General features: G+C 47.8%; 2 protein-coding genes across 2 annotated transcripts; one reads left to right on the top strand and one right to left on the bottom strand.

The window, feature by feature from the left end:
• Nucleotides 1–1,070: 1,070 nt before the first annotated feature.
• Nucleotides 1,071–2,237, top strand: LOC107544480 (melanoma-associated antigen 10-like). The gene has a single exon (XM_016222390.2). The coding sequence runs from the start codon at nucleotides 1,071–1,073 to the stop codon at nucleotides 2,235–2,237; it is 1,167 nt and encodes a 388-aa protein (XP_016077876.2).
• A 3,039-nt stretch (nucleotides 2,238–5,276) lies between these two features.
• LOC148090382 (melanoma-associated antigen 10-like) lies at nucleotides 5,277–6,455 on the bottom strand. Its single transcript, XM_087829438.1, has one exon. It carries the CDS (start codon nucleotides 6,453–6,455, stop codon nucleotides 5,277–5,279), a length of 1,179 nt encoding a protein of 392 aa, XP_087685564.1.
• Between the last annotated feature and the right edge of the window lie 14,316 nt (nucleotides 6,456–20,771).

The following is a 20,771-nucleotide window of genomic DNA, read 5'->3' as shown; positions in this document are numbered from 1 at the left end:
GGACGTGGTATGCTCTGACTTTTTTCCAAGGGTGAGGGAGGTATTTCAGCAAGGTGAGGTAATGTTCTGAGGGGGCGGGGGGTGTCCAGTTAGCAGGGGATGGCCCAGGACCTGTCAGCAGGAAAGATGAATACCTTGAGGAGGGGCTTGAGGATAACCCAGCATCAAACTGATGGGGCCCAGCCCTTGCCGTCAGCACTGGAAGGACCTAGCAGGGGTGGCAAGATGTGGTGCCTCGTCACGTTTTCCCGGGGGTTCTCAGGCTGGTGAGGGCCTTGTTCTGAGGAGGCAGTGGTCTGAGGGGCAGCCACATCAGGCCAGCAGAGGGAGGAGTCCCAGACTCTGCCAGGGTTTAAGGTAAGGACCCCGAGTGAGCACTCAGGGCAGCACATCCTCACCCTAGGACTGAAGGCATACCCAGCTCTACCCTTCCCCTGCTGTGATATCTGGGAGGCCCTGAGGCACAGTGGCTGGATACGGTGCACCCTCACTTTCTTCTTGGTGGTCTCAGGGAGGTAAGGGCTTGTTCTGAAGAGTCAGGACTCAGGACAGCAGAGGGAGGGGTCCCAGGCCCCACCAGGCATCGATGTGAGGGATACGGGTAACCCTCAAGTAGGAGAAGAGGGGTCCAGGAGCTGTGAGAAGAGGGCCTCGGTGTGAGGCACATGTCCTCAGGTCAGCAGAGCAGAGGAGGCCCAGGCAGAGCTAGGAGTCAATGTGAGGTACATACTCGGAATGTCTACCAAGGTCTCCACCCACAGTCCCCAACACCACCCGCTCACAGTCAGCCCCGGAAGCCTTAGGCTGTGCTGGCCGGCTGCACCCTGAGGAGCTTTCTCACATCATCCTACAGGTTCATAGGAGACAAACCATCCAGGAAGACAGGAGCCCTGGGAGGCCCTAGAGCACCGCTAAAGAGAAGACCTGTAAGTCAGCCTTTGTCAGAGCTACCAAGGGCACGCTTCTCTGCTGAGGCCGCTGACTCTCTCCCTCTCTCCCCCAGGCTCCTGGGATCTCATCTCCCATACTCCTGCTCACACTTCCACCTGCTGCCCCCAACAAGGGTCATCATGTCTCACTCCTCAAAGCGTCCACGTCTCACATTTGAGCCAAACTTTCAGGCCCGAAGTGAGAGAAGTTTTCTCATAACTGAGGAGGAGGAGGAGGAGGAGGAGGAGAACTCCTCTTGCTCTTTCAGCTTCTCCTACCCCTCCCCCTCCCCCTCCCCTCCTTCCTCTCCCGTGATCCCAGGCACCCCTGAGGAGGAGGAGGAAAAGGAAGCAGAGGGGGAGGGGGAGGAGAAGGAGCAGGGGGAGGGGGAGGAGAAGGAGCAGGAGCAGGAGCAGGAGAAGGAGCAGGAGCAGGAGCAGGAGCAGGAGCAGGAGCAGGAGCAGGAGCAGGAGCAGGAGCCTGCTGCTGAGACATCAAGACCTCCCCAGAGTCCTCAGAGATCCATGGCACGGAGCACATCAGTTGGAGGTTCCAGCAACCAAGAAAATGGGGATACAAGCTTGCTGCAGACCTCAGCAGACCCTGAACCTTTGCATAGGGACCCGGTTCATGAGAACGTGACCAATTTGGTGCATTTCATGGTCCTCAAGTATCGTTTGAGGAAGCCTGTTACAAAGGCAGAAATGCTAAAAATTGTTAACAGAAGGGGCAGGAGTCAATTCTCTCTGATTTTCAAGAAAGCTTGTAAGTGCTTGGAGGTGATCTCTGGCATTGATGTGAAGGAAGTGGTCCCCGCCACCCACTCCTATGTCCTTGTCAACTCACTAGATCTCACCTATGATGAGACGGTCAGTGACCACCAGAGCATGCCTAAAAATGGCCTCCTGATAATCATCCTGGGCTTGATCTTCTTAGAGGGCAACTGCACCCCTGAGGAAGATGTCTGGGAATTCCTGAATATGATGGGAGTTTATGCTGGGAGGGAGCACTTCATTTATGGGGAGCCTAGGAAGCTCATCACCAGAACTTGGGTGCAGGAGAATTACCTGGAGTACCAGCAGGTGCCTAATAGTGATCCACCACGCTACAAATTCATGTGGGGTCCAAGGGCCCATGCTGAAACCAGCAAGTTGCAAGTTCTGGAATTTTTGGCCAAGATCAAAGGGATTGACCCCATTTCCTTCTCATGCTGGTATGAGGAAGCTTTAAGAGATGAGCAGGAGAGAGCCCAGGCCAGAATTGGCCCCGTGGCTCGTGCTGCTGCCATGTTCGTGGCACAGCAGTAGTCTGCAGCCTCTCCTTCCAGAACTGAAGAATGAGCCCGAATCTTCACTCTGTTTAAAAAGGGCACTCACATTTCTAAGCAGAGGAGGGTCAGAGCCAGGGTCAGGCTGGGGAGAACACAGTGTACAACTTTGTGTTCCTGTTTTATATTGATGACATGGAGGTTTGTCTTTTTTCTTCTCTCCTTTTGGGTTTTTTCAAATGCTGTTCCTTTTAATAGATGGTTTATTAGCTTTAGGATTCTAAGTTGTGAATGAAAGTGGTCTCACATGCATTGTTGTTTATCAGGTTTAAGAATGAGTTTTGATATTTTGAAAAATAAATTGGGGAACCTTCCATCTTATTTTGTGATCTGGAAGAAAATAACATGACACTGGAATAGGAATTTCCTTGGAAATGTGAAAGAACCCAGCAGAAAATAGGGGGGAGCGTGTAACAGGTGGTTAATTTTTGGATTCCTTAACCATTTGAGTGTATTCTGTAAAATTAAAAGATATATACCTGTATTTGCTTGGCTTATTCAAGAAAGTAGAAGTGATCTTAGCAAATGTTAATAAAGGAACTTTATAAATGCTCACTGATGCATTTATTTGCCAAACATTAATTGTATATTTTCTCTTTGGAAAGCACTGTGTTAATAGTGGAGATACTAGGATAAGCCAGACACACCACTACCCAGAGAGTGGTAGAAGCTAGGAGCAGCACTCACATCAGGAGGATGGTGAGATGCCCTCCGATACCTAAAGAAAAAGTGAAAACAAGGAGAGAGGAGGTGAGACTCCAGATGGGAGCAGTCAAGTGAAAACGCCCTGAGCCAAGGAAGTCTGGTGCTTTGGGAAACTGCAATTCCTTCCATGGGAGTTAATTATAAATTAAGCTGTGGGTGGTGGCAGGGGCCAGGCTCTCAGGCGGTGTGTTTTTGAAGCGAGAAAAGCCTGGAATGGAAAGTTGCCTAGTAGTTACTTTGGATCCTTGGGTTGGGTATGGTAGGTGTCCTGCACTTTAGTCCTAGTGTAGTTAACTCAGTACATGAACTAGGTGTTCTAGACACATCATCTACAATGATTTGAGGATAGGATGATAGTCCCTTGTGGTGGTACCCAGAAGCAACTAGGCTGGAACTCTTCCCTGGCCTAAGAGAGCCAAAGCCCACTCCATTAAAGTGACAGTAAAGGTAGGTTATCTTGAGTGTAATTACTACAATTCTAAGCAATGTCTAGATATATGATAGTCCTTGGATCCTGGATAAACCAGAGAAGCCTCTACCTTTGGTTGGGTATGGAAGGTAGGAACAACACAGGGCCTAGATGTATTCAAACCAGTATTTCTGTCTCAGCCCTGTCACTTAATAGCAGTAAAATCTTGGGAAATTACTGAGCACTGTGAACCTAAGATTCTTCGCCTGTTAAATGGGTTTGATAAACCCTGTCTCATAGGAAGGGCTGCTGGAATGTATGTAAAGTAAGAAAGCATCTGGTACAGTACCTGACATTGAAACTTTAATGGCAGTCATTTTGAATATTATTTTGTCCCCAGACCCTATGAACCTCTCCTCTGGGATTTTGTTTTCATTTGGGCATTTTCAGATAATATGCAGCTCAACAGGAGATGGAATATCAAATCAGGCAAAAATATAGCTTCACAAATAAAACTCATTAAATTTTTCTTTTTAGAGGACATATTAATTTGAATATGGGGTAATCTTCCCAGGCTGATATAATGCAGAGTTCCAAGAATTTAAGTCAAATACCAATTTCCTCCTTCCCTCCCAGCTACTAATCCATCAAAAATACTATTTTCATTCATTTTACTGCCACCAATATATAGACATTGCTTAGAATTGTAGTAATTACACCCAAGATAACCTACCTTTACTGTCACTTTAATGGAGTGGGCTTTGGCTCTCTTAGGCCAGGGAAGAGTTCCAGCCTAGTTGCTTCTGGGTACCACCACAAGGGACTATCATCCTATCCTCAAATCATTGTAGATGATGTGTCTAGAACACCTAGTTCATGTACTGAGTTAACTACACTAGGACTAAAGTGCAGGACACCTACCATACCCAACCCAAGGATCCAAAGTAACTACTAGGCAACTTTCCATTCCAGGCTTTTCTCGCTTCAAAAACACACCGCCTGAGAGCCTGGCCCCTGCCACCACCCACAGCTTAATTTATAATTAACTCCCATGGAAGGAATTGCAGTTTCCCAAAGCACCAGACTTCCTTGGCTCAGGGCGTTTTCACTTGACTGCTCCCATCTGGAGTCTCACCTCCTCTCTCCTTGTTTTCACTTTTTCTTTAGGTATCGGAGGGCATCTCACCATCCTCCTGATGTGAGTGCTGCTCCTAGCTTCTACCACTCTCTGGGTAGTGGTGTGTCTGGCTTATCCTAGTATCTCCACTATTAACACAGTGCTTTCCAAAGAGAAAATATACAATTAATGTTTGGCAAATAAATGCATCAGTGAGCATTTATAAAGTTCCTTTATTAACATTTGCTAAGATCACTTCTACTTTCTTGAATAAGCCAAGCAAATACAGGTATATATCTTTTAATTTTACAGAATACACTCAAATGGTTAAGGAATCCAAAAATTAACCACCTGTTACACGCTCCCCCCTATTTTCTGCTGGGTTCTTTCACATTTCCAAGGAAATTCCTATTCCAGTGTCATGTTATTTTCTTCCAGATCACAAAATAAGATGGAAGGTTCCCCAATTTATTTTTCAAAATATCAAAACTCATTCTTAAACCTGATAAACAACAATGCATGTGAGACCACTTTCATTCACAACTTAGAATCCTAAAGCTAATAAACCATCTATTAAAAGGAACAGCATTTGAAAAAACCCAAAAGGAGAGAAGAAAAAAGACAAACCTCCATGTCATCAATATAAAACAGGAACACAAAGTTGTACACTGTGTTCTCCCCAGCCTGACCCTGGCTCTGACCCTCCTCTGCTTAGAAATGTGAGTGCCCTTTTTAAACAGAGTGAAGATTCGGGCTCATTCTTCAGTTCTGGAAGGAGAGGCTGCAGACTACTGCTGTGCCACGAACATGGCAGCAGCACGAGCCACGGGGCCAATTCTGGCCTGGGCTCTCTCCTGCTCATCTCTTAAAGCTTCCTCATACCAGCATGAGAAGGAAATGGGGTCAATCCCTTTGATCTTGGCCAAAAATTCCAGAACTTGCAACTTGCTGGTTTCAGCATGGGCCCTTGGACCCCACATGAATTTGTAGCGTGGTGGATCACTATTAGGCACCTGCTGGTACTCCAGGTAATTCTCCTGCACCCAAGTTCTGGTGATGAGCTTCCTAGGCTCCCCATAAATGAAGTGCTCCCTCCCAGCATAAACTCCCATCATATTCAGGAATTCCCAGACATCTTCCTCAGGGGTGCAGTTGCCCTCTAAGAAGATCAAGCCCAGGATGATTATCAGGAGGCCATTTTTAGGCATGCTCTGGTGGTCACTGACCGTCTCATCATAGGTGAGATCTAGTGAGTTGACAAGGACATAGGAGTGGGTGGCGGGGACCACTTCCTTCACATCAATGCCAGAGATCACCTCCAAGCACTTACAAGCTTTCTTGAAAATCAGAGAGAATTGACTCCTGCCCCTTCTGTTAACAATTTTTAGCATTTCTGCCTTTGTAACAGGCTTCCTCAAACGATACTTGAGGACCATGAAATGCACCAAATTGGTCACGTTCTCATGAACCGGGTCCCTATGCAAAGGTTCAGGGTCTGCTGAGGTCTGCAGCAAGCTTGTATCCCCATTTTCTTGGTTGCTGGAACCTCCAACTGATGTGCTCCGTGCCATGGATCTCTGAGGACTCTGGGGAGGTCTTGATGTCTCAGCAGCAGGCTCCTGCTCCTGCTCCTGCTCCTGCTCCTGCTCCTGCTCCTGCTCCTGCTCCTGCTCCTGCTCCTGCTCCTTCTCCTGCTCCTGCTCCTGCTCCTTCTCCTCCCCCTCCCCCTGCTCCTTCTCCTCCCCCTCCCCCTCTGCTTCCTTTTCCTCCTCCTCCTCAGGGGTGCCTGGGATCACGGGAGAGGAAGGAGGGGAGGGGGAGGGGGAGGGGTAGGAGAAGCTGAAAGAGCAAGAGGAGTTCTCCTCCTCCTCCTCCTCCTCCTCCTCAGTTATGAGAAAACTTCTCTCACTTCGGGCCTGAAAGTTTGGCTCAAATGTGAGACGTGGACGCTTTGAGGAGTGAGACATGATGACCCTTGTTGGGGGCAGCAGGTGGAAGTGTGAGCAGGAGTATGGGAGATGAGATCCCAGGAGCCTGGGGGAGAGAGGGAGAGAGTCAGCGGCCTCAGCAGAGAAGCGTGCCCTTGGTAGCTCTGACAAAGGCTGACTTACAGGTCTTCTCTTTAGCGGTGCTCTAGGGCCTCCCAGGGCTCCTGTCTTCCTGGATGGTTTGTCTCCTATGAACCTGTAGGATGATGTGAGAAAGCTCCTCAGGGTGCAGCCGGCCAGCACAGCCTAAGGCTTCCGGGGCTGACTGTGAGCGGGTGGTGTTGGGGACTGTGGGTGGAGACCTTGGTAGACATTCCGAGTATGTACCTCACATTGACTCCTAGCTCTGCCTGGGCCTCCTCTGCTCTGCTGACCTGAGGACATGTGCCTCACACCGAGGCCCTCTTCTCACAGCTCCTGGACCCCTCTTCTCCTACTTGAGGGTTACCCGTATCCCTCACATCGATGCCTGGTGGGGCCTGGGACCCCTCCCTCTGCTGTCCTGAGTCCTGACTCTTCAGAACAAGCCCTTACCTCCCTGAGACCACCAAGAAGAAAGTGAGGGTGCACCGTATCCAGCCACTGTGCCTCAGGGCCTCCCAGATATCACAGCAGGGGAAGGGTAGAGCTGGGTATGCCTTCAGTCCTAGGGTGAGGATGTGCTGCCCTGAGTGCTCACTCGGGGTCCTTACCTTAAACCCTGGCAGAGTCTGGGACTCCTCCCTCTGCTGGCCTGATGTGGCTGCCCCTCAGACCACTGCCTCCTCAGAACAAGGCCCTCACCAGCCTGAGAACCCCCGGGAAAACGTGACGAGGCACCACATCTTGCCACCCCTGCTAGGTCCTTCCAGTGCTGACGGCAAGGGCTGGGCCCCATCAGTTTGATGCTGGGTTATCCTCAAGCCCCTCCTCAAGGTATTCATCTTTCCTGCTGACAGGTCCTGGGCCATCCCCTGCTAACTGGACACCCCCCGCCCCCTCAGAACATTACCTCACCTTGCTGAAATACCTCCCTCACCCTTGGAAAAAAGTCAGAGCATACCACGTCCGGCCAGCCCTGCCTGGATCCTGCCAGAGCTGAGAAGAGAAGACAGCCAGCCAGGCTCTGCACAGTCTCTTCTTTCTGGGGTGGGAATTACCTTTGGTCCTCGCCAAGGGTCCTTTCCTGGACTCCTGGTAGAGCTGGAACTCCTCCCTCTTCAGACCTGGTGTGGCTCCCGCAGCTGACTTGCTTTCATACTCAAACCAAGGCCCTCAACCCCCTGAGACCACCAAGACAAAAGTAAAGAGACATCACATCCAGCCATCCCTGCTCAGGGTCTCCCAGGACTGACAGCAGGGGCTGAACCCCATCTGTGCTAGGATGGGGGTTCCTTCTGTCATTCCTCAAGGTATTCCCCTTTGTTCCTGGCAGGGCCTGGGCCCACCTCCTCTTGTGACCTGAAATCAGCCCCTCAGACCAAGGCCTCGCTTCCCAGAAACACCTCCACCCACTCCATGCAGGAAGCGAGGGCTCACCACATCTCAGCATTCCTGCCCAGGTCCTCCCAGGGTGGATAGTGGGAACAGGGTGGAGTTGCTGTGAGGCCCCCCCTTCTGTCTGAGTTAGGGGGCACCCTTAGTCCTCCTTCAAGGCCCTTATCTTACCTTGACTCCTCACAGATCCTGGGATTCTTTCCTCTGCTGATGTCACCAGCTCAGACCAAGGCCTTCACTTCCCTGGGACACTCCAGACAAAAGAAAAAAGACACCAAATCTAGACACCCCTGCCTGGGGTCTGTTCTGGCATGGGGAATACACTCAATCCCCCCTCAAAGTATTTATTCATCTCTATTCCTGGCAAGATCTAACCTACCCTCCACTGACCTGAATCTCCCCCTCCAACCACGACCTTACCTCCCCAAAGCACTCCATCACCTTGACTCCTGGCAGAGCTCCTAGCAAATGTGAGAGTTTTCCCATCTGGCCAAGTCTGCTCAGATCCTCCCAGGGATGAGATTCTGTGGGGTCCGTATTTTGGGGGAGGGGGGCCTTCAGGACTCACTAAGGGCCCTTACCTTGACGCCGGCCACAGCCTGAGACTCCTTCTGAACTGATGTGGCTCCCCCTAAGACTGTCGCCTCCTTAGACCAAGGCCCTCACCTCTCCGAGACCCTCCTCCAGACAAAAGTAAGGAAATGTCACATTGAGCCAACATTGCCGTGCTCTCCTGGGGTTGATGGGGGGGGGGGCTGGGTGGGACTGGGGCCCTTTAGCTAGGATTGGGGTGTTTTCAAGGCAGGCTGAGGCCACATCTACCTAGGGTGGGAGGTCCTCTCTCTCCAGTCTCACAGTCCTCTGCCTGATGCCTGGCAGGGTCTGGGTCTATATGTCCTATTAACTAACCTGAAGTCACACACCTCAGAAAAAGCCTCAGCTCCCTCAGACTCTCAAAGTGGAGGTCAGAAAACAACACATTTGATAACCCTGGTGTGTGGCCTGCCAGTCACTGCAGGGGCATGTTTCTGTGAGATCCCTCTCTCTGGGGTGAGAGGTCCTCCAAGTCCTCCCTCAGAGTCCTCATGTTGACACCTCGCAGGGTGTGACACCCTTCCCTTGGCTGAACTCAGGCCACACTCATCGGAACAAGGTCTTCACCTTCCTGAGACACCCCTACCCCCATGGGAGGGGGCGGGGGAGTGAGGGAGGACCACATTCAGTACCCATGCCCCTGGTCCTCCCACACTGACAGCAAGGGCAGAGAGCACCTGGGTCCTATCTGCTGTGCTGTAGGGAGTGCTCTCAGTCCTTAAACTGACACACCCCCAGTTTGGGCCTCGGACTCCTCCCTCTGCTGAGCTGTCCCTGCTCTTTCAGGCCTAGGTTCTCTCTCCCTTGAGAACCTCCAGATAAAAGCAAAGCGAGGTGCCCAGCCGGCATGGTTCAGTGGTTGAACTTCGACCCATGAAGGAGGAAGTCAGGGTTCCATTCCGGCCGGGGCACATGCCCGGGTTGCGGGCTCGATCTCCAGTAGGGGCAGTGAAGGAGGCAGCCGGTCAGTGACTCTCTCATCATTGATGTTTCTATCTCTCCCTTCCTCTCTCTGAAATAAAAAACATATTGGGGAAAAAAAAAAAAAAAAAGCACAGAGAGGCCACATCCTGCCACTGCTGCCCAGGGTGTCCCAGGGCTGACGGCAGGGACTGAATCCCATCTGTCCTGCAGTGGCGGGAAGGGGGGAATCTCCTGCCCTCCCTCAATGTATTCAGTGCCTGCTCAGATGAAGGCCTCACTTCCAAAAGGCAAGCCCCACAAGTTCCTGGAGGCGGTGCGGAAATATCACGTGACCGCCGGTGCCCGAGTCCTCCCATGGTTGACAGGGAGCGGAGTGGGGTTTTCGCGGGGCCCCTCTGTCCGTAGTGGATGGTCCCAGCATCCATCCTCAAAGTGTCCGTATTTATTCCTAGCAGGGCCTGCATCTCCTCCCTCCACTGCCCTGGGTCCGCACCCCTCAGAGAAAGCCTCGCGTTCCGCCAGACTCCAAAACGGCAAGTCTGTGCTTACCAGGGCTGACAACACAGCAACGCCGGGGTGGGGGTGCTGGGAGGGCAGGGGGTGGCGCACCCTCTCTGTGCTGAGTTCTCCCCTCAGCACTTTCTCAGAGCTGCCTGACGGGGGGGGGGGGGGGACACACCTCCCTCTTCCGACGCCAGGCCTGCCCCAACTGCCACAGCCTCCGGTCCCTGAGAGTCCCAAGTGGGAAGGCGGCACTGGACCCACCATATTGGGGAACATTGCCCGCGGTCTCTCAGAGCTAACAGCAAGTTCATGGCAAAGCTGGCCGCCCACCGCCCACCCCCAACATACACACTGAGCAGAGGTTTCCTCCCTTAGGCAGGACTAGCGGAAGCCTGCGGCTCCTTCCTCTGCTCACCCCACACGGGACCCACGGGCGAAGCCTCGCTGCCCTCAGACTGGCGACGAGAGAACCGAAACGCCACCCCCCCATCTACGCGTGGAGCCCCCCAGGACTGCGGGCACTGCAGGACGGAGCTGGGCCCCCACCCTCTGCAGCGGGAGACCTCCCCCTTCTTCCTCGGGGTGCTCACCTTCACGCGGGGCACAGCCTGGATTTCATTTCTTGCCCTTCCGACCTAACTCCGCACGACTCGGAGAAAACCTCACGGGCTTGAGAGGCGAAAGGGCCAAAGAGCCGAGTTCCGGAACCCTGTTGGGGTCCCCCGCGCGGCGCTGCAGGGGCAGGGCGGGGCTGGGGTCCCAGCACCTGCAGGGGGCAGTGCCTCCGGGCCTTCCTCAGGGACCCCGCGCTGATGATTGGCCAGCCCTAGGGCTCCTCCATATGCAGACCGCAAGCCCCGCCCCTCAGACTGGCAATGGAGGGCGCGAACAGCACATCCGGGGAACCTGGCCCGGCTCTCCCAGGGTTCACGGTGAGGGCGAGGGGTGGGGAAGGGGGCGGCGGCGGGAGGCTCCTCTGCCTCTGGGCGAGAGCAGCTCCCCTCACACCTCCAGTCGCCGAGAGCAGCCCCCCCACACACCTCCCGTCGCCGAGAGCAGCCCCCCCCCCACACCTCCCGTCGGTGAGAGCAGCTCCCCCCCACACCTCCAGTCGCCGAGAGCAGCCCCCCCCACACCTCCAGTCGCCGAGAGCAGCTCCCCCCCCACACCTCCAGTCGCCGAGAGCAGCTCCCCCCCACACACCTCCAGTCGTCGAGAGCAGCTCAGCCCCCTCACACCTCCCATCGCAGATAGCAGCTTCCCCCCCTCACACCTCCCGTCGCCGAGAGCAGCTCACCCCCCCTCACACCTCCAGTTGCCGAGAGCAGCTCACCCCCCCTCACACCTCCAGTCGCCCAGAGCAGCTCCCCCCCACACCTCCAGTCGCCGAGAGCAGCTCACCCCCCACACCTCCAGTCGCCGAGAGCAGCTCCCCCCCCCACACACCTCCAGTCGTCGAGAGCAGCTCAGCCCCCTCACACCTCCCGTCGCAGATAGCAGCTTCCCCCCCTCACACCTCCCGTCGGCGAGAGCAGCTCCCCCCCACACACCTCCAGAGCAGCTCCCCCCTCACACCTCCCGTCGGGTCCTGCTTAAGGCGCTGACCTGAGGCGCAGCCCCTCAGAAGGAGTCTCCTGTCCCTCCGACTCCCAAAAGCATAAGCCGCGAAGTGTCACGTCCGACGCATGTCCTGTGCATGGACTGGCTGGGGACCAAGGGCACAGGCAGGACGGCGCTTGGCCCCCACCCTCTGTGGCGGGAAGGTTTCCCCTCCTCCTCGAGACCCTCCCCGGGACGCCTGGCGCAGCCCAGGATTCTTCCCTCTCCTGACCTAACTCCGCACCCCTCAGGGAAAACCTCAAGCCCCTGATTCCCGAGAGGAAAGTCCTCAACCGCCACAACCAGGAGCACTGCCTGGGGTCTCCCAGGACAAAGGCCGGGGCAGGGCGGGACCAGGGCCCCCTGCTCTGTCTGGGGTGGAGCCACCACTCAGTCTTCGCCCCGACTCGGGCACCGCCGGGGCAGCTGCCCTCTGCGGACCGGACCGGCCTCCCTGGGCCCCGGATCCAGCTCCTCGCCACCCTGAGAACACCCAGCTGGAAGGGGCGAGGGAGCATCACGGCGGCCACGGTGCGCCAGGGCTTCCCAGGGTTGACCTCAGGGGCAGGGCGAGGCCCTCCCCCCTTCTACCCCACACTCGGGGAATGGGGGCGCCCGTTCAGACCCATCCAAGGCATTTCTCTGTACTCCTCACGGGGCTTGCATGCTCGCCGTTTGCCGGGCCTGAGGGTGCATCCCTCAGGCCAAGGCCCCAAGCCCGGGAGGCTCGCCCGCTGAGAGGAGGGCGTGAGGGAGGGATCGCGCCCGCCTGGCCGCCCAGCTTGGGCCCTCCCACGCTGACAGCATGGGCCACTTTCTGCGTAGGTCCCCTCTTTCTCGGAAAGAAGTCTCCCAGGTCCTCTCTCGGGATCCTCCCCTGGGGGGCTGGCAAGGCCCGAAGGCCCTCCCCCCACCTGACGTGGAAAGGGGCAACTCAGAGCCAGGCCCTCACGTCTCCCTGATGCCCTATGTGACGTCAGGGGATGCCACGTGCCGCCACCCCGCTCTAGGACCTCCCAGGGCTGAGGGCAGGGAGAGGGCTGGATTCCCTGCTGCCGCCTGGATGTAGGGCGGGCTTCAGGGCGGGCCTCCCTCCGGGTCCTCATGGCTGTGAGTCTGTATGTGTGTTTATGAACTTATGTGTGTGTCTATTTCTATTTATAAAACTGGTGAATAAACCAGTCACTTAAAATTATAAAAGTAGAAGTAGAAATTGCTTTTAATTTTAGGATTTGTTTAGAAAGTTAAAATCCTGGAACTCTACCTACAAATGTATAAACTCAGGTGATTACAGGTAACAGAGTTGTCTAGTGGAAATTAAATGTGGATGATGGGATCCGTACCTTACTTTTTTTACCAGTATTTTAATCATGAAACTTTAAATTATGCATCCACCTTCTATAAAGTATTACCTGTATCTTATATTGAAATGTGCAACCTTATGCCACCTGACCTTCCATTTTTCGTTGTATAAAATAGGACCAGAACTGCCTGCCGTATCTACTTCATCTGGGTTTTGTGTATGCATGTGTGTGTGTGTCTGTATTCACAGTTTGCAGAAAGTGAAATTTCACATCTATGTCTCCATAAAATAGCAGAATTATTTAAGAATTACATCTAGAATTAATATCATGAAGTGACAGAGATTAAGTTACTTTCTAAAAATGTCAATTCATGGAAACATAGAAGAATAGAATCTACTTTAAGCAACAATTCCCTCTCTAGTAATTTCACCAAGAATTTAAACATTTTCCACTATAGAGAATACACTGTTTCCTGAGCAGCAGTGGCTGCAGCAGCAGAAATGGCTTGGGGGCTTTAGCTCCCCCCACTTCCCACCCCAACACCCATTATTTTTCCTCAATTCATGGATATGGACAAATGAAGTTTTCAAAATCTTATATAAATTGCTATGCAAATGTAGTTTCCAATCCAGTCCCTTAGAATCCACTTGTGATCAGAGTATCACCTCTAAATCTCTCCCACATTAAAATGATTGAGCTATCATTATTTTTAAGAAAACATACTAGAACTCGCCAGGCCAGCATTGCTCAGTGGTTGAGCATCAACCTATGAAACAGGATGTCATGGTTCGATTCCCAGTCAAGGCACATGCCTGGGTTTTGGGCTCAGTCCCTGGTGGGGGGCGTGATGTTTCTATTTTTCTCTCCCTCTCCCTTACTCTCTCTGAAATCAATTAAAACATATTTTAAAAAAGAAAGAAAACCTATTAGGACTTAGTCCAGTTTGACTATTAGACTGCATAGTCTGACGTTGAACCAAAGTTTACTTCACTCTTAACTCTGCCCATACTTACGATTTTTACCCATATAAGGATTTCTGGGAACAGATAAACTGATCTTTCTGTTCCCCAAATCTCTTGACATATCTAAAGTAGAACTCTAATGTGTGTTTCAAAGAAGAATTTTAAGTGTCCCTGAGTGGCAAGAAAGAAATGGAAAATTTCAGCATGGGTCACATAATTATTGCCTAATTGATTTAAGGTTGGACCACACTTCTTGTAACCATTCCCAATAAAAAGGAAGCTCCCAGTGGTTCTGAGAGAAGCATCTGGAACAATTAAGTTAATAATATAAACTTCTGGGAGAATCATCCATCACAGCAAAAAAATCTAAAACACGATGCTCCAGGGGCCAGATTTATGTTAACAACACAAATCACACAGCTGTAAACAACTCTACAAACATGTTAGGGAGAGTTAAGTGGATCTTTCTGGAGGACTATTAAGGTAGTTGTTTGAAGGTAATATATGACTATGACAAAAAATACAGAAGTCTCCTGGAGAGAACAAGAATCAGTTTAGGGCTACTGTGAAGCTATAAATATTTCACAACATCATGCTGTGTCTGAAAAAAAATTATTGGATTTACAGCACCCAGCCTCCCTTCATATGTAACTTACTATGCATAAATGTTCAGACATTTTGTAAATGATGGAAGCATTTGAAACAGCAAGAGAAACTGAAAGCCAAGACTCTATTAACACCCCCAAATAAGGAATAGGGTGGTTTAAACCCTTCATTTTGACCTGTGTGAACCTGTCTGTGATGATGCTAGTGAGCACCAAAAATAAAAGCAATTTAGACTAAAATAAAGGGAAACACAAGATCCAAAGACTTCACCTTGAAACAATCACAATTTTGCCTTTTACCTCCTGTGGGAATATAGTCCAAAATCAGGATTCTTTTCAGACCTGAGAGACCATTTGTTTTTATTACATTTGCAATTTTTGAAAAGGACCATCTCATTTGGTGCGAAGACACAGGGAATGTGAAATCCCTGGATGACTCTTAAGGATCCTCTCCTCTTATTTGCACACAATAATAACAACAATAACAATAAAAATAATAATAATTAAGCTTGTACTTTAAGCAGTTGTCTCTCTAAATTGTAAATAATTGTCACACTAAGGATAGCCTATTCATAAAAAAGAATACTTTAGAGTATAGGTACATTAAATTATGTTTAGGAATAATTAATCTTTTTCCAGCATTTACCTACCATGAATTATGTGCTGTGGTGGGCACTAAATATGTAAAGTCACAATTCATAGCATTAAAGGGCTCATAGTATAGTAGAAGACACAGATATATGAAATAGTTCTTATAATACACCAAGAGAGTTGTTATAGACCAACAAAATGTAAAGTGTCATGTTAACACAGAAGAGATGATGCTGTTGCAGAACCATGATAAAAGGTTATAAGTTGGTCAAGGGAAAAGACGGAATAATAGATTTGTAAAGGGCACAGAAGTCTGAAATAAAATAATATACTTAGGAAATATAATATGTGCTTTTGTCTGATGGGATGCATGAGACACATAAGGGGAAGGAGGTGTAAACTGTTTTTGAAAAGCAAGAAGAGAGAAGTCAGTGTAGGTGGGGCATAGAAGGAAAAAGGCACAAGATAGGATGGAGGCTTTCTCTACGGTTCTCCTCTTTTCTGAGACCTCATGGAAATCCCCCTTAACAATCCAGTCATGGTAATGTAGACTTTTTCTAGCATGCACCTCCAAACTTTTCCAGACTTGGCTTATTCTCCAGTTCCAAAGTAGATTCCTCATTTTTTAGGTATTTGTTATAGCAGCTACCACATTTACAGTACCAGTTTTCCATTTTAGTCCACTCAGGCTGCCAGAACAAAATAACACAGACTAGATGACTTACATAAACAACAGAAATTTTTTTTTCTCACAGTTTGGGAGGCTAAAAGTCTGGGACCAGGGTACTAGCTTTGGTTGGGTGAAGTCCCTCTTCAGAGTCAGAGTCTTCTCATATCCTCGAGTGACAAAAAGGGGCAAGAGAGCTCTCTTGGGTCTCATTTATAAGGGTATTAATCTCATTCATGAGGGTTTTGTTCTCATGACCTAATCACCTCCCAAAGGCCCCACTTCCTTAATATCACATTGGATATTAAGATTTCAGCATATGAATTTGGGGTGGAGGCATGAACATTCAGATCATAACAAACTGTTTGCAGTGTGAATAACTGAGGGTGGCAGTAGTAAAAATAGGGAGGCCTGTCAGGAAAGTATTTTAACAGTAAAGGCAATAATTCATAAGAATCTGAACTAGAGTGACAGTGGAAATGGAAGAGTGGAAAGATTAGAGTACACTCACCAACACTTAGTTCTGTCAGCCTTTTAAATTTTAACAATTTAGTATGTGTGTAATAGCCTATCACTGTCACTGTGGTTATAATCTGTATTTTCCAAATTACTACACTGAACATCTTTTCATATACCTATTGGCCATTCACATATCTTATTTGTTGATGTATCTGTTCCAATTTTTTAAACCTCTTTTAATTGGATTGTTTGTTTTCTTATTGTTGAGTTTTGAGAATTCTCTCTATACAAGGTGTCCCAAAAATGTATACACACTTTAACAGCTGATAGCTCAATTTTTAAAATAAAATTATTTTAATAAACACTTTCTTTGTAATTATTTAAAGTGTGTATATATTTGGGGGGGACACCCTATATATTAGATACAAGTCCTTGATTGAATATGTGATTTTCCAATATTTTTTCCCAGATTTGGCTTATCTTTTCATCCTCTTAATGTATTTGAGAGAATTTTTAAAATTTTATTGAAGCCCAATCTATCAATTTATTTTTTAATTTGGTGTTTTGGTATCATATCTAAGAAATTGTGTCTAACCTAGGATCACAAAGATATTTTTTTCATGCTTTGTTCTAGAAGTTTCATAGTTGTAAGGTTTATATTTAATTTTATGTTTCCTTTTGAATTAAATTTGTATTTGGTATGAGGTATAGATCCAATTTATTTATCTTTTTTTTGCACGTGAATATCCAGTTGTTCCAGCACCATTTATGGAAAAGACCATCCTGTCACTGTAGCTTTGCCTTTGCATCTTTGTTAAAAATCAATTGTCCAAATATATATGGGTTTATTTCTGGACTCTTCATTGAACTATTTGTTTATTGTTATGCCAATGCCATAGTGTTTGCTTAATGTCATTTCATAATAAATCTTAATATCAGATAGTGTCTTACAACTTTGTTCTTTTTCAAAGTTGTTTTGGGTACTCTAAATCCTTTGCATATCCATGTGAATTTTATAGTCAACTTGTTGATAGCTACAAAAATTTTATTGGTTATTTAAATGGGTTTGCTTTGAATCTATATATGAAGTGAGGAAGAATCAACATCTTAGCAATATTGAGGCTCCCAGTCCATAAGCATGGAATGTATTTCTATTTATGTAGCTCTTTTTTATTCTTTCATTGGTGTTTTATAGATTTCTGCATACAGATTCTGCACATATTTTATTAGATTTTTATTTAAGTACTTGGTGCTATTGCAAATGACATTTTTTTTTTTAATTTCAAGTTTTAATTTTCAATTTTTTATTGCTGGTTCATAGGAATGCAATAGACTTTTGTATATTGTCCTTGCATTCCCTTGTATCCCACAGCTTTGGTAAACAGTTCTAGATTTTTCTTTTTTAAAGATTCGTTTGCATTTTTTTGTGTAGACAATCATGTAATCTGTGAATAGAGATAGTTTTAATTCTTCCTTTCCTATGTGTATGTATTTTATTTCTTTTTCTTACCTGATTGCACTGGCTATGTCTTACTTTTATTTTTAAGTAAAAAAGTTAATATTTTATTCATGTTTCTGGAATAAATTTCAATGATACATTAGGATGTTTTCTAGAAGTTATTTACTGAGTGAAATGAAGCTGATTATTCAGAGGGGCTGCAACTTTTCTTGGAGAAATTTCCATTGCTGGTGATGGAATGAAGGTAAATCCATTGATGTTCTTCAGTGAGGCAAGAGTCAATAGTAAATCTGTCCTCTGAATGGAAGAGAGGAAACTGGCAAATATTTATAAAGGTAGTGTGGCATGGAATTAGTATTGCACTTCTAAATACATAAGGTGATATTGCTGAACATCTATTATCTCATTTTTGTGCTTAGGACAACTCACAGATGTGGGTATTACAAATTTCTTTTATATATGGGAAAACTGAAATTCAGACAATAGAATGTCATGTAAGCTTAGGCCTATGAGTCCTCATTCAATTCTCTAAGAATCACTGATCTATTTAGAGATCCTGACTTATGAGTTGGGGAAGCCCTGGCCTCTTCTTTAAGTGCTGGACCCAGTCTATATTATGTGGTAGTTTTATATATTGTCCTACTGGTGTATAAGAGTTAGAATAGAAGTTTCTGACAAATGTCTTCTTGCTTTTATATAATCAATTGCACATCAGGAATTTGTGCTTTCCTGACACCTTGACCCTATCAACACAACTCTGTGAGTGCCCAATTCTTTGATAGCTAAGCAGATAAATGATTTACAATAAGTTATTCATTTGCGCTGCCACCCTATGGTCCTGAGTGCACAGAAAGTAGAAGGATGCAGAAGTGTTTCTGATGCATGAGGCTTTCAAACAGAGTCCAGGGACCCCAAGGTTGGACTTGATCTTGCTAACAGGTATAGAAAATGCCACAGTAAGTGTATTCCATTTCCATTTGGCAAACCTCCAGATGTACTATTGGTTAGTCTGTGTATGATTTGCTCGTGATGTTGGCTTTAAATAGTAGTCCAAGTGTGTCTCTTTTGGGCAAAAGCCTTCACATTTTCCACATCCTTTGTGTTTTGACCTCCTTTTGCATCTTTAGGACAATACTTCTCATTGCTTTATTAAAGAGTTATAGTAAAAAGATGGCAGTGGACTGAGTGTAAGCTGCCCTGACACTCTCCTGGGACCAAACTGGAATTACAATTAAAATATAGAAAAACCATCCTGAATCAACTGTAACTGAAAATGACCTAGAGAGCACCCCCATAACCAAGGACAAAAAGTGGAGAACTGGTAGGAAGTGCAGAGGTGTGAGGCAGCTGGCTAGACTCCCATAGGCAGCAGCTGAAGATCCAGAGGGGTATCTCAGGTGTGGGCGGTTCCCCCTGAGGACTCGGGGTCCTAAAACCTGGAAATGCAGGCTCCCTCTTAAAGAGCCAAAGCACAAAGTTTCATGTGCAGCCACTAAGCTTGGGCTCCAGCAGAGGGAGGGCAGAGTTGACTGGAGTTGTATTAGGAGAATGTAGGGTTGTGGGCTGTGGTGATAGAGCTCAGAGAGCAACCCTCTGGATTCCTGTACCAAGTCATTCCCCCATACAGCAGAGGACATTTTTCTCAGGCAGACATTTACCTTCCAAGCAACTTTTGCCTGAGAGGGAAGCAATTGCCCCACCCTTCTGGAAAACCTTGCCCCACCCTTTGGAGTTTCTACAGCCTGAGGCTCGTTAAGAGAATCAGATTAATCACCCTGCAGGCAGATGTGGACCCCAGAGTGCTTTGAGTCTTTGCCTGATCTGCTTCTGGACCCAGGCCTTGGAAAAGCAGACTTTAGTGTGTATCTTGGTCCCGTCCAAACACATCCAGCCCCAACAGAGGGGACTTCAAGCTGAGGGTTGTTAATAGCTTCAAACAGGGTACTCAAGGCCATTCCCAAACAGCGTCTGACATTGGCCTGTACCAGAGACATTTCAAAAATACTGAGAGTCCTAGCAGACCCACCTAATACATAGAAACAAACCCAAATAGGCAGCAAAAATGGAGACAAAAAAGCCCCAAATGAAAGAACAAGAGAAGTCTCCTGAAAAAGAGCTAAATGAAATGGAGATAAGCAATCAATCAGATATAGAGTTTAGAATACTGATTGTAAGGATGCTCAATAGCATCATAAAAGATGGAAACTATGAAAAATGACCAGTCATAAATGAAGAATGACATAGCAGAAATAAAGAATATACGGTAAGGAATAAACAGCAGATTAGAGGAAGCTAAGGATCAGATCAGTGAATTAGAAGACAGGGTAGAATAAAATCACTCAATCAGAGATCCAAAACAAAAAACAAAAAAACAGGAGGACTGTCTAAGGGAGCAGTGGGACAACATGAAATGTAACAATATTCGCATCCTAGGAGTGCCAGAAGAGGTCGAAAGGAAGCAAGGCTTAGAGGACCTGTTTGAAGAAATAATAGCAGAAAATTTCCCTAACCTGGTGAAGGAAAAAGTCACACAAGTTCAGGAGGCACAGAGAGTCCCAACCAAGAAGAATCCAGATAGGCCTATGCCCATACACATCATTATTAAAATGAATAAAAATTCAAGACAAAGAGAGAATCTTAAAGGAAGCTAGAGAAAAGCAATGTTACCTACAAAGGAGCCCCCATAAGGCTTTCATTTGACTTTTCATCAGAAACTCTACAAGCCAGAAGGGAATGGCATGAAGTATTCAAAGTAATGCATAACAAGGACCTAAAACCAAGACTACTCTATCCAGCAAGGCTATCATTCAAGATAGATGGTGAAATAAAGAGCTTCCCAGACAAAAAAAAAGCTAAAGGAGTTTATTACCACTAAACCAGCATTGCAGGAAATGCTAAAGGTACTGCCGTAATTAGAAGTAGAAATGTAGAGAGAAACATAGGCGTAAAGAATTAAAATGGTACCCAGCTGGGTGTGGCTCACCAGTTGAGCACTGACCTGAGATCCAGGACATTGCAGTTCGATTCCTGGTCAGGGCACCTGCCCAGGTTGCACGCTCGATCCCCAGTCGGGGGTGTAGGAGGAAGCCAATCAATGATGACTCTCTCATCATTGATGTTTTTATCTCTCTCTCTCCTCCCTTCCTCTATG

The sequence above is a fragment of the Miniopterus natalensis genome, chromosome X, assembly GCF_054644295.1.
Source record: "Miniopterus natalensis isolate mMinNat1 chromosome X, mMinNat1.hap1, whole genome shotgun sequence".
NCBI lineage: Eukaryota > Metazoa > Chordata > Mammalia > Chiroptera > Miniopteridae > Miniopterus > Miniopterus natalensis.
The sequence above is the reverse complement of the archived record's forward strand: the minus strand, read 5'-3'. Positions and strand labels throughout refer to the sequence as shown.

What these genes read in the sequence shown, in the direction of transcription:
- LOC107544480 (XM_016222390.2), top strand. Translation starts at nt 1,071, where the DNA reads ATGTCTCACTCCTCAAAGCGTCCACGTCTCACATTTGAGCCAAACTTT.
- LOC148090382 (XM_087829438.1), bottom strand. Translation starts at nt 6,455, where the DNA reads ATGTCTCACTCCTCAAAGCGTCCACGTCTCACATTTGAGCCAAACTTT.